The 14516-nt window shown below is 45.9% G+C and overlaps 2 protein-coding genes across 2 annotated transcripts in view; one reads left to right on the forward strand and one right to left on the reverse strand.

Annotated features, from left to right (window-relative positions):
- Nucleotides 1-14516, forward strand: part of CIART (circadian associated repressor of transcription) — a 469491-nt gene that overhangs the window by 134489 nt on the left and 320486 nt on the right. The gene's annotated exons all lie outside the window — the stretch shown is intronic.
- The window catches only part of CA14 (carbonic anhydrase 14), a 199684-nt gene that overhangs the window by 74629 nt on the left and 110539 nt on the right, over nucleotides 1-14516 (reverse strand). Inside the window, exon 5 of the mRNA XM_078670381.1 lies at nucleotides 14234-14329. Coding sequence (XP_078526507.1) covers nucleotides 14234-14329 — 96 coding nt within the window. The remainder of the gene's footprint in view (nucleotides 1-14233; nucleotides 14330-14516) is intronic.

The raw sequence follows: 14516 nt of genomic DNA on the forward strand, positions 1-14516 counted from the left end.
TGAGGGCGTCCTTGACCCCATAGTATTCAATATGTATGTGGCCCCCCTGGCTGAATTGCAATCATTTGGGCTTCAGGTACTATAATACGCTGACGATACTTAAATTATTGTCTTCATCTCCAATAACCTGACCTCAGTGACGGAGAGGTTCAACCAGTGTTCATTTTCAGTTGCCGCTGCCAAGCTGTGGAACGCCCTGCCCACTTACATTTCTGAAGCAGACTCCCTTATGTCTTTTAAAACATTTGAAAACTTGGCTTTTCTCACTATAGTTGCCTGAATTCTTGGTTGGTTTGACTCTGTTGATTAGTCTGTCTCCTAATAACGCTTTGGTGCCTGATGGTTTTAGGGTGTGTTACAAAACTATATCATATCAAAGTAGGAAAAGCTGGATTAGAATTTAGGGCTGCTGGTTCCACATCAGATAACATAGTTCCCAGATCACATCGCCACATCCAAGATGGTGGATGTAGGAGCAGCATTTGACTTAGTCTAGCTTTAATATGAGAAAGGTGATGTGGTTTCCAGGGCCTCTTTGAAGCTTGGGAATAGAGATTTTAGGCACAATTACAGCCCGAACTGCTGAACAGAATTACACCAAATTTGGCAGAAAGGAGTTGTTGGTCCAGAAAGTGACCTTTATGTAAATTGGCGTACATCCATTCAGTAGTTTTGGAAATATTAAGGGAAACCCAAATTTGTATATACATGGACATGAAGGCTTTGCAAAACCCTCCCGATCTTGTGCTGACCAGGAAGTGTTGGCAGCCATCTAGGGACTGAGCTTTAGTTCATGTTGTGACTGTGACAAGGGGGTTCTTTTTTGTCATCTGCGGCTGAGAGCAGAGTCCGTGGTTCTTCCTTTTAAAAGCCTTAAGTAATGCCCAAAATCCATAGCTCCATGTACACGCCCATTCACAGATCACAGGCCCTCATACAACCACACAGCCAATCACATGCCCATTCACAGACCCATAGCACCACTCATAAACCCAGACACAGGCACTCATACAATCAATCACAGACCCAACACAGGCATTCATGGACCCACACAGGCACTCATGCACCCACTTGTAGAGCCACACAAACACCCACAGACATACCCACTCATGCACTCATTGACCCACTCACAGACACACTCAAACACTCACATACCCACTCACTGACCCACTCAGAGATTCATCACCCACTCAAAGACCTGCTCAGACACTCACACACCCACTGACAGCCCCACTCAGACACTCTTGGATCTACTGACAGACCTACTGAGACACTCATGCACTCACTCACACACTCATTGTGAGTACAGGGACAGTATAGGTAGGAAACAACATTTACAAAAACTTAGAAATTCACTTAAAAAAATAAAGGTTGCAGGGACGTGTACTCAGACAACCACTCACTCACCCATAAAGCTACTCATACAACCATTCACTTACCCATAAAGCCACTCACATAGTCACACACTCATCCAAACAGCTACTCGCACACCCACTTATTTACCTATAGACCCACTTACACAACCACTCACTCACCCATAAAGCCTTTCAACCCTGCCACTCAGTCACCCTTACAAGCACTGACACTCTCCCTCACACAACCACACAAACACTTACATACCAATTCACACATCCATACAAGCACTCACACATCTACTCACCCACCCATACATCCATTCACACAGATACTTACTTTACAATACAGCAACTCACACACCAACTCACTTAACCAAACAGCCATTCACTCACCCATACAACCACTTAGACAGCCGGTCACTCATTGATACAGCAATTCAGACACACACTCACTCACCCATACAGTCACTTACACACTCACTCACCCACCCATACAGCCGAGACCTACAGAAAATGTAAAAAATAAAAGGGGCAGGGTAATACCCCAAGCTTAGATATGGTGGAGGGGTCCCAAAGGGCTTTACCTTTAAATAATGCAAGGGGGCCGCGCAGACGCCCCCATAGCCCTTGGGACCAGCACCTCACTGGGGCTTTAGCCAAAATAAATGCAGGCGGTGTGGCCCCCTGCAGCTCCAGGGACCACCATCTCCCTGAGGCTTTACCTTTAAATCATGGGGGGCCATGTGGATCCCCCCAACTCCAGGGACCATCACCTCCCTGGGCAATTAACACAGAACTGTGGGGGCCCCGCAGGTGCCCCTGCAGCCTCTGAGACCACCACATCAAATAATATAATGGAGAGGGTCCGTGGCCCCCCGGCCCACCAGCCCCACTGGCCCCCTACCTCCATGGGGCTAAACTAAAGATGGCAGAGGGCCAAGTGGCCCCCCTCATGGAGCTTAAGATTGCCCTGGGGACCGCTACTCGTCAGGGCCGGCTCCTGCTATGTCCCAGGGTGCCCACCCCTGGGATAAAGCTGTTTGCTATGGCTTGGGGGAAGTTTTACCACTCCTGCCAAGCCATAGCAAACTGTGCTTTGCTTTCAGCAAGTAAGAGCATTTTGCTATAGCTTGCTCAAAGCAAAGCAGGGCACAATTCCTTTGACAGAGAGTGAGTTGCATGTTAACATCTCCCTCTTTGTCAAAGTAATGCCGGCTCCCGCAGGAGGCAGGGAGCCATCAGGGACTGTGGGGGCCTTGAGACTCCCCCTGTAGTCCCAAACATTGTTAAGTGGGTGCCCTGGGTGAGACCAGGGAGCTCACACTAGAGACTGGGCCCGGGAGATGGGGTCCTCAGGGCCCAAATCGTCCCAGTATGGGGGTTGTGCCCCCTCCCTCTATTCTTTTATTTAAAAAAAAATCCAAAGGCCAGGCCCCAAGAGATGGGGTCTGGTGGCCAAAATTGGCCTGGGAGGGGAGCCGTTTTATCCCCCTCAGGATGGGCCCTGAGGATTGGCATACCTGGGGCCAAAATGGCCCCGGGGAAGGGGGCCGAGCGGCCCTCCCCCCCCCCCCCATTTAAAAAAAAGGCCTGGCCCCAGGGGATGGGGTCCCCAGATCCAAAATTGCCCATGGAAGAGGGGCCATGCACCCCTCCTAAAACAAATTAATTAATTAAACAAAACAACCAGCAAGTAGCCGGAGACCCCACCCACTTTCTCCAACACTATACAATTGTGCCTCCTGGTGCACTGCTGGTTGGGGTATGAAGCCACCTTGGCTCCAGATGGTCCTTGGGGCCAACAAGCCCTCCTGTTACTTCCAGTATGTCCCACACAGCAGGATTGCTGAGAGGTCTTCGGAGGCCATGCCCCCTTTCTTTACCAATCTGCAAATGCAGCTCCTTACACACTGCTGGTGGGGGGATGAAGTCCCCTACGCTGCTGAGGGTCCTTGGGGGCCAACCTACCCTCCTGTTACTTCCAGTAAGTCCCACACAGCGGGACTGAATAGAAAGTCACTGAAAAAAACAAAGGTTACATGGATGTTACAGTTGGATCAGATTTTCCAGTGTACAAAACCAGTGAAATTCAGCAGTTACAGTTACCTGAGGTAATTTTAACTCACGCCTGCAATGTACTGCTTATGACCTCACATATTACATCACTCATGACATGGTCAGTGACATCACTGATGACGTCTCAAATTACATCAATGATGATATCACTGATGACATCATCCACAGAACCCCCCACACACCAACGCACAACTCATACAACCTCTCTTATGCCCACTCACACACCCATTCACAGACCCATATCAGCACTCACATACCCACTCACTCTTCCACAAAGGCACTCACATACCCACTCACTCACTCATACAGCCACTCACACAACCATTTAGTCATCCATTTAGTCATCCATACAGCCACTCATACAACCAGTCACTCACCAGTACAGCCAATCATATAGCCATACACTCATCCATTCAGCTATTTACACACCAAGCAACTCACTCATACAACCATTCAGACACCCACTTACTAATCCATACAGCCATACAGCCACTGTCACACCCACTCACTCACCAATAAAGCCACTCACACAGCTACTCACACATCCACTTATACATCCATACAGCCACTTACACATCCATACACACAAGGATACAGTCACACAGTCACTCACATATAATGTTAGAAGTAATCTCACTCAGTAGTAGAGCACCTAGTATACTAATGTAACTGTTGTTATAGGATCATATATATGTTTAACACCCATAAACTCTTAAAAACACGTACACTTACTTGATGATGTTATCAGTGATGTCATCAGTGATGTCATCAGTGATGTCACTGACCATGTCATGAGTGATGTAATACGTGAGGGCATTACAGTGCATTGAGGGGGCGTAAGTTATAGTTAGCTCAGGTAACTATAACTGCTGAATTTCACTGGTTTTGTATGAGGGAAATTGGGAGCCTAACTATAACATTCCCGTAACCATTGGTTTTCTCAGTTAATATATATATATGACTGTGTGATCAAGGCAGTGAATGCCGAAACGGGTCGCTGCGCAATGGAGGAATAAAGCTTGAATCTCCTGAAATCTCCTGTGTTCGTGTCCGATTTTTGTGTGGAGAATCAGATGTGGTGTTCATATTCATATATATATATATATATAATATATATATATATATAATATATATATATATATTTTTTTGCTAGTCAGCACCAACTTTGCTGTAAAACACTGGTTTCGACTTCCTGGATTGAAAAGATTCTGCCCACTGTATAGTGCAATGTCATCAGTGCTTGCTTGGCAGGCCGAGGATGTGTAATCAAATATTTTTTTTGTTCTGAGATTTCACATTCATTTTACAGCTAGGCGTGGATGGCATTGAGCTAATTCCATGCTTAAATACTTTGCTGTAGAAATGGCAAAAGACTTTGTTCCTTTCTATCTTGGCGTGGATGGCACTGTGCTAATCCTAAGCTTAAAGACTTTGATAGAAAAGGAGATATTTGAGGTGAGCAAATGTAGAATGTCGCTGGTGTTGTAGAGTGTTTTATGCAGGAGCTGCTCTCCACCTAAACCTAGGAACTGCCTAGAGTTCTCTGCTTCTTTTTTGCATAATGTATGCATCACTCTTTGCCTGAAAGAGTATTGTTTTATATGTATTCTATGAAAAAAACAAAGGTTACAGGGACATTATAGTTAGGAACTTGAATAAAAAAACTTAGAAATTCACAAAAAAACACAAAGGTTACAGGGACGCTACAGTTAGGCTCAGGTTTCACTCATACAAACCCATAGAAATTCAGCAGTTTTAGTTTCTCAACCACTCTGTAAATGCACCTCCTGGCACACTGCTGCGCAGGGGAAGAAGTCCACTTTAGTCCTGAGGTCCTCAGGAAGCAAGAGGACCTCATCCCCCCACCAGCTGTGCACAAGAGACGTGTTTACAGAGTGATAGAGAAAGGGGCCATGTCCTCTGACCACTTCTCAGCAATCCCACTGTGTGGGACTTACTAGAGGTAACAGTAGGTCTTCTTGGCCCCTAAGGACTTTCAGCAGCCAAGGGGACTTCATCCCCCAACTAGCAGTGTGCTACAAGGTGCGTTTGCAGAGTGGTGGAGAAAGGGGGCAGGCCTCAAGCAAGTTGCTGTTGGGTTCTCTCAATTTTTATTCTTTTTTAGGGAGGGGAGCCCCCTTTCCCTGGGCCGTTTTGGGGCCCTGGGACATCATCCCTCGAGGCTTGCCCACTTAAAACATTAAAGTTTACAAAAATAAAACGGGAGGGAGGCGCGTGACCCCCCTTCAGGGCCATTTTTGGCCTGGGTACCCCATCCAACGTGGCCTGCAACTATTTCTTTTTTTCAATAAAAAGGGAGGGGCCATCGGCCTCCCTCGCGGGCCATTTTTGGCCCTGGCGACACCATCCCCAGGGTCTGACCATTTTAAAATACTTTTTAAAGAAAAAAGGGAGAGGGTCCCCTTCCCAGGCCAATATTGGCCCATGGGACTCATCCCCGGGGTAAAGCCTTTATTTATTTTTTCAATTTGGGAGGTGGGCTCGCTGGCCCCCCTCTCACCCGGGGCGGTATCCGCCCCAGGGACCCCATCCCCCGGAGCCTGGCCTCTTCTTTGGGGAACGTGGCGGGAGCTTGACGGCACCAGCAGTCCCAGCTGGCTCCCACCTCCTACGGGAGCCAGAAATGCTTTGGGATTGAGCTGCTCCCTGTGTCCCAAAGCAATGTGTCTGTTTCCGTGCTCTCTTCAGAGTGACCAGGGAAACAGACACTGCTCTGCTTTCAGCAAGCGAGAGCATTTTTGCTCTCGCTTGCTGAAATCAGAGAGCTTGCTTTGGCTTAGTGGGAGAAGGAGAGGGACCCCAAGGAATAAGCGTTCTGAGATCTACAATGTATCTTGCCTCCAGCTGCCTTAGAAGCCTCACTCGATCACCCCCTCTCTCTTTTGTGGGAACTTGATCCAGGCAGAAGTAACACAATGTATCACTTCTACCGTTGTATCGGCAAAATGCCTAGCCAGGGGATACGTGTTATCATGGTTGGTAATTGCCCGTGTGTGTTCCAGTATCCGTTTCTTTGCTGGATGTATTGTGCTTCCAATGTACTAGAGACCACAGGGACACACTAAACAATATACCACAAAGCGGGAGTTGCAGTTCAATAGTTTGTTGATACATCGTTTTTCTTTAATCCCTGGCACCTGATAGTCCTTGTTATGTTATGTTATGTTATGTTATTAACACTTATAGAGCACGCGATTACCCTTGGGTGTCCTGACGCTTCGTGCTGTTTTTGCACGCCTTACAGGCGGTACATGGGAATAAATCTGTGATTGTTGCTTTACTCAGGGATTTCTAAAAAAAAATGGCCCTGCACTAGAATGTCTTTCAACTATGCACTCTTTCTGTATGTTATATCTGGCTTACTGGGAAGCATCCGGCCAACTATGCCATCTGTTTGTAGGATACTCCTGTTTTTCTGGACCAGATCCCTGATCCTACGCGATTCAGCAGAGAAACTGAATATCAACCTGACCTTCGTTGTTTCATCAATTTCATCTGTACTTCTTTCAGTCTTATGTACAAGCAAATCCTGATAGGGAACTAGAACACGTTTGTCAGTGTTGCTTTGCTCTGCGGAGCACTAATAAATATTTCAATTATTCAAATAAGCCTGAGTGCGCAGCATTGTCTTTGGACTGTTGGTGCAATACATTTCACAAGTCCGCCCTCGTGAGCTGTGGCACCCTCTGTGTCGGGAGCGGCAATCTTGGCGAAAAACATCTTGCGAAGATATATATAATTATGACCCTACCAGTCTCATTAGTCTGGTAGTACCAAAAATTACACCAGGAATATAATGCCTAGAGACAGCTTAATTTTCATGGCTGCATGTCAGAATATCAACCACAGAAATATTGCATGGTAGGAATAGCACAGCAAAATTACCCACAATCAAAATATTGCGAAGGCAAGTACATATTTGTAACTTAGCTTGTTATCTACATACCTTGAAGATATGTATACATATTATCAAAGTACATATATGTATAGGGCCGGACTGGCTACCGGGCAGTTGTGTGTGCTGCCGAGCAGGGGTATGATTTCTCCGTGGTATGGGTTTATTTCGTTGATGGGGACCTGCGTGCGCTTTGAAATAAAAAAAGCAAAACGAATTTCGTTTTGCACACACAGGTCCCCATCAACGAAATCATCCCCCTGCTCGGCAGCACACACAACTGCCCGGTAGCCAGTCCGGCCCTGTATATGTAGTGTCAAGTAACGTAAACCTACACTTACGGATATGAATATATATATATATATATATATATATATATATATATATATATATATATATATATCACAATCACAAACAGGCTGTTTGCAGCGCCTCTCCCAGCCTCTTAAAGAAGGCGGTCCGTCATGAGGCAGGCAGCCTCTACGAAAATACACCAAAGCCGTGCTTCACACAGCGTACCTCAGCACAGCAATAACGGACGCCAAACGATTATAGAGTGCAGCAGTCGTGGATTTATTCTTAAGAAAGATGGTCAGCTAGCGAGAGTAACACTCGACGCGTTTCGGGATTTTCTCCCTTGGTCACGAGGGAGAAAATCCCGAAACGCGTCGAGTGTTACTCTCGCTAGCTGACCATCTTTCTTAAGAATAAATCCACGACTATATATATACTTATATTGTGGATATTTTGGTTGTTGATATTTTTGCTACAATATTCTTGTAGCATATTTAAAGTTCGATATTCGGATATCATACCAGTTTCACATACTTATGAGACTTTTGATAGCTGCCCCCATCCCTAGCCGTGATATTTTCACTTGATACAATGTTGTCCATAATAAATATAATGATTGTTGTTCAATTTATGAGCTAAAATAACCTAGCAGGCAGGCAGGTGATAGGGATTTCTCATTGGGGAATGTAATCTATATATTTTAGTTTCAATGCTTTCTACCTCGGAGCATCATGAGAGGATCATAGGTCACTACACACCAGTGATTTATTTTTGTTAAGGACAAAACCTATTTCCAGAACATCATGGTTTCTTTACAAGCTCACCACATGCAAATCATACTGTACCAGTTATGGGCGTCATGGTTGGTTATAGAGGCATCGTCACAGAACACAGGAGAAACAGAGGAACACAGTGATAGTTGAATGGATCAGAACGGTCAGGAGTGTTCTAAGAGGTGGAGTCACTGTAGATTTGAAACATTTATGGTAAGTTCCAGATGTAGATGAATAGAAATGTCTAATGAACATTGGATATGACAGCAAAATGTTTAATTGTATGTTGACTACATGGTCTGCAAAAAAGATTGGTGATAGGAGATCTTTATAATTGCAATGATTTAATTGGGAGATGATGTGACAGAGTGTGAGAGTATGGTGAGTGTTAAAACCTTTAAGTCTTCAAATCATCATTTTGTCGCTTATGTTAGACTCCTTTTTGATGAAAGAGACTTTCAAGTGTTACCTTTCAGGCATTCATGAGAATTATTGTAGGAATCTGTAATTCCATGTCAAACTCCCCCAGTAATTCCTTTGCGAGGACTTTCACTCGGAGTTTTCAGCTGCTTTCAGTAACTGAACACACTTGGTGAAAGGAAACATCTCCTTATTTCGATGCGACCGGTAACTCCTGTTCCTGGCCCCATTGGATTTAATGGGCCACTCATAATGAGAGCTTTAGTCCTATCTCTTACTCCTTCACAGCTTCTTAGAAATAGTTGCTACTGCTGACAGGAGCAGAAATACTTCTTGTCACAAAGTACTATGCAGCCGTACCCGGCCATCAGTATTTAGACAGAATATAGAAACGAAACAGTGGGGGCAGTGAAGACACACTGGGTGCTCCCTACTGGGACTGCTGTAGTGGGAAATTGAAAGAGCCTGGCTCTGACACTGGTGCCCCCCACCTCCCCCTTGGCATTGGATTGGTGAGAGGAGTCCTGCTCCCCCTTGTCTGGACTGTGCCTGCCCACAGTGGGGGCAGTTACTTAAGATGCGCTGGGTGCTCCCTATTGGTACCGCTGTAGTGGGAGCTTCTGTGGGGTCCTCGCACGGTGGGCTCGCGCTTGAGGTGGAGAGCGGCTGCTGGTGTAGAACTCCGTGGGGACAATTTAAGTAGTGGAGCTTGTGCTGGAACCCCTCCCAATTGCGGAGAGAACGTTATCGATACGAATAGTAAGGGAGAAGAGGAAATAGAAAATAAAACCCCAAAAAGTACCACAATACCTCAGGGAAAGTTGGACCCCTGGGTGCTGCTGTGATGGCTTCCCTTGCTTGCCCTAATGGCGTCTGTGTTGAGGCCGCAGAGCTGTGCTGGCTGGAGCCCGCTTCTTTGGTGGCTGAGGTACTCTAAGTGGTCCTGGGGAAACTGTTGTGATGCATGCACTTACTGGGAGTCCACTTGGTGTGATTTCCCTTGGTGCATACTGGGGTGAGGGATGAACTGGGGCCACACACAGTACCTGGCTCATTGGCGCTACTCATCCAGGCTTGTGTGCTGGGAAGCCTTTATAACACTATCTGGACTAAGTGACCAGTGGGCCCATCATGCTGCATCATGGGTAAGGACCGGGGCGCATGTCCCACGCAGCAGATTGAGATGGATCAATAAACTGCCCCACACGCCAGTGGGGGTCAATTACCGATGGATGGGCCGCATCTACCCCTCAAGTGTGCCGCAGCTCATGAGAGCCCAAATCTTGGCAGCCGTTGAGGTGTCTAGCCTGGTGTTGCAGGCTAAGGTGGAGGCCCGATCATCATAGATGTGAACCTGAAGAGAGCGGACTTACGCTCTACAGAGACTGAGAGTCAAGTAACAGAACTTCGGGAATAGTTCTCGCAGTTGAAGAACACAGTGACCATGCTGGAAGCCCTCTTGAACAAAATGGAGGCGAGGATAGAGGATGCTGAGGGGAGATTGCGTAGGTGTAACCTCAGATTTGTGGGCTTTCCTGAGAGAGTGGAAGGGAAAGGCCTTGAAGTCTTCCAGGAGGAATGAATTATATTGCCACTCCTGAGTGCCAGGTTCTACAACTACTCTGCCATGGAGAGAGCACACTGTTCACTGGTCCCGCTGCCTCAACCTGGAGCTCACCCTTGCACTATTATTGCTGACTCCTCAATTACAGGGATCGGGATGAATTCTTGCAAACTGTCCGGAAGCAGGGAGATCTGAAGTTTGGCAGTGTAATCATTTGTATCTTCCCGGATTACGCCAGAGCAGTGCAATTGCAAAGACAATCATTCTGCGTCATCAAATAGAAAATGCCAGCCATGGACCTGCAATACATGGTATTGTACCCTGCTAAGTTAAAGGCGATCTGCGATAGCCGGACTTTCTCCTTCACGATGCCGGAGGAAACGTGGGACTGGCTGCAGATAAGGAGCAGTGATCTGATGCAGGTGGATGATGAGGCGAGGGGACGTCCTGTGACAGAGTCTCAGCAAGCCCGGGGAACGCAGCTGCGGAGGAAAAGTAGACAGAGGAGGAGGTCTCGATCTGACGCCAGAGTGGTGGTAAGGACTGATGGCACCATCTCCTTGTAATCGCAGCAGCAGGAGAGGGCGGAGGCCGGAGTGCTGACCGAGACAGTTACGTCAGTGGCACCTTCCTGTGCTGGTTCGGAGATGCACGAGGATGCCGGGAGTACACCACTGGACACTGCAGTGATTTGAAAGTTGTAAGGACAAGATGGTGGCAGGACTTGGGGATGAGGGTTCTCACACCAAGGTTTGGTAAGATATCCACTCTACCTTATGAAGGTTGCTTATACCGGCCTTGATTACATTGTTAGCCCCTGTGGTACTCTCAGCTTTGAATTGTACCTGTGTAGGGTTGGGTGAGGGACTATTCTTCCCTTGTTTGAAAATATTGGTTCATTCATTAAGCACTCTAGTGTGTTGGGATGGATGCACGGGGCGGCCACTGTTGAAGGGGCTTGGATATGCTACATTGTCGCGACCCTCCTTGCTGGGGCCCTCCTCTTTTCTACTATTGTTTCTTTTCTCTTTTATTTTCTCTTCGAATTCAGTCTATTTTCAACTAAATGTTGACCCATTGTCACTTACTTATATATATTGCTTGCTGCTCCTTGTTCATGGGCACTTTGCATGTAATTAGGGCGGAAAAGGAAAGAAGGCAAAGTCTCTTTAATTTATACATTTTATTGCCCCCTAGTGGGCAAGCTCCGAAACGCGTAGGACTTTCAGCATTACTCGGACTGAACACCCCGGTTTACCTGCCGATAGAATGCTGCTGCAAATGGTTGGATTCGGCTGTCCTTGAGTGCGTCCCTGCAGGTGGGATACCTTTTGTGACTATATATATATATATATATATATATATATATATATATATATATATATATATATATATATATATATATATATATATATATATATATATATATATATATATATATATATATATATATATATATATATATATATCCAAAAAACCAGTTCCACCTTGCATGGAGACGCCATCACAATTCGACATATCACCTCGTTTATTGTGGGCAGCGAGGAAAAACAGGTAGCGCCCCACCACAGAAAACGCCAAACATGTTTCGGGCTCCATGCCCTTGCTCACTGGCTGCAACAAACAAAGTCCCAGCAGCTGTGAGGACTATTAGTCACTAACCCCGCCCAAGTGGGACGTTACTCTGCCAAATTGCATTATGGGGTGTGTAGTCCTTCATTTACCCAAGTGGATGCTGTTCAGGCTTTGTGTTGAAAAATGATTCCCAAGTGGGCGTTTTCTGTGGTGGGGCGCTACCTGTTTTTCCTCGCTGCCCACAATAAACGAGGTGATATGTCGAATTGTGATGGCGTCTCCATGCAAGGTGGAACTGGTTTTTTGGAGACTAATAGCGGCGTGCCTCGCCGCGGAGATGCCCCGCCGCGTCACATAGCGGACCTTGGTGCATGGAAATTAAAGCACTTTGAGGAGTTCGACATGCCAGTATTGTGGGGTAGCACATCAGCAGGTATAGCAGTGTTTCCCTGCCTTGGAACCCACTTGGGAATCATTTTTCAACACAAAGCCTGAACAGCATCCACTTGGGTAAATGAAGGACTACACACCCCATAATGCAATTTGGCAGAGTAACGTCCCACTTGGGCGGGGTTAGTGACTAATAGTCCTCACAGCTGCTGGGACTTTGTTTGTTGCAGCCAGTGAGCAAGGGCATGGAGCCCGAAACATGTTTGGCGTTTTCTGTGGTGGGGCGCTACCTGTTTTTCCTCGCTGCCCACAATAAACGAGGTGATATGTCGAATTGTGATGGCGTCTCCATGCAAGGTGGAACTGGTTTTTTGGAGACTAATAGCGGCGTGCCTCGCCGCGGAGATGCCCCGCCGCGTCACATAGCGGACCTTGGTGCATGGAAATTAAAGCACTTTGAGGAGTTCGACATGCCAGTATTGTGGGGTAGCACATCAGCAGGTATAGCAGTGTTTCCCTGCCTTGGAACCCACTTGGGAATCATTTTTCAACACAAAGCCTGAACAGCATCCACTTGGGTAAATGAAGGACTACACACCCCATAATGCAATTTGGCAGAGTAACGTCCCACTTGGGCGGGGTTAGTGACTAATAGTCCTCACAGCTGCTGGGACTTTGTTTGTTGCAGCCAGTGAGCAAGGGCATGGAGCCCGAAACATGTTTGGCGTTTTCTGTGGTGGGGCGCTACCTGTTTTTCCTCGCTGCCCACAATAAACGAGGTGATATGTCGAATTGTGATGGCGTCTCCATGCAAGGTGGAACTGGTTTTTTGGATATATATATATATATATATATATATATATATATATATTATGCCACAGAAACGTACTGCCACGTTGCCAAATGACGAAGAGTCGACCCAAAGATTGCTGGTGCAAAGCGTGGTCTATTCAATTAATGCCAGTGCTGCGCCATGACGCGTTTCACCTCCAAGGAGGCTTGATCACATATATATATATATCTTTAAGGTACGTAGATAAGGAGTTGAGAATAATAATCTATAATTACCTATTTGCACTTAACTTCTCGATATTTTGGTCCTCAATATATTTGACACAATATTTTAGTTTTCGATATTCTGTCAGTGATAGTCCAGCGATCAATATTGATTCCATACAGTTAAAGTACAGGGTATCCATCAAATAAAGGGCAGGGAGGATATTGTGAATATTATAATAAGAGTATCAAAATCAATGTGAAGAAAATGTTCCTTATTTTGTTATCATTGGCTTCATCCCTCCCAATGTGTTAGGAACAGTCTGAGTGTTAATGGGCTCCCTCCCCTGCTGATTTCTGAGGTGAACACTAGCCTTCAAAATTCAATTGGAAGGAGTATAATTGAAGCCTTGGAGGTATAAGAATTCCACAAATCTCATTTCTTAGAACATCCTTGGCGTTCATCTTGTAACAGTTGAACCCAGAGAACCAGTAATCCCAGTATTGGAAACACCAAGAGTAAGGAACTAGTGAGCTATTTCATGGGCTACTCATAATGAAAACCGTTGTATAAAAGGGCGTTGGCCTTGGCTTGAACTAGAAACCATTTAATGCTCTGCTCAATTAAAGTCGTGCAGGCAGAGATTTCCCCTATCAAACTTACCAACTTACTACCTCCTGGAAATTGAAACAGATATTGGGTCACTCTGCTCTATAAATATGATGCTGAACACAGAAAGAGGGAGGACTCTTCATCACTCTGTGATTGCCAGTCTCTTTGTATTTCATTGAGGGAGACTGTCTGCAAATGAAAGGGCTGCTTTGAGGCAAGAAAAACAGAGGGAAAGAAAAGAATCACTCAGAAGGAACCTACCTCAATGAAAATGCCGAGTACTGCCAGCCCATCTGGTTTGTTTTTTGCTTGGCTCACGTTGGCGTACCTTTCTGAATTGAAATGCACAATGTGTAACTGAGGGGCGAAAACAAAAACAGCATCAAAATGAGATGAGTTTTCCCCCCTGAAAAAGAGATGCTCTTTAAATTCATACTCCTGAATAAAGAGGATCGACAGGCGCATGCGTTTATTTTTCATTTATTTGGTGGACAATAGAGAGTTCGCTAGATATCATACATATGTATTGAATAATGGTACGGAT

The sequence above is a fragment of the Lissotriton helveticus genome, chromosome 12 (genome assembly GCF_964261635.1).
Source record: "Lissotriton helveticus chromosome 12, aLisHel1.1, whole genome shotgun sequence".
Taxonomy (NCBI): domain Eukaryota; kingdom Metazoa; phylum Chordata; class Amphibia; order Caudata; family Salamandridae; genus Lissotriton; species Lissotriton helveticus.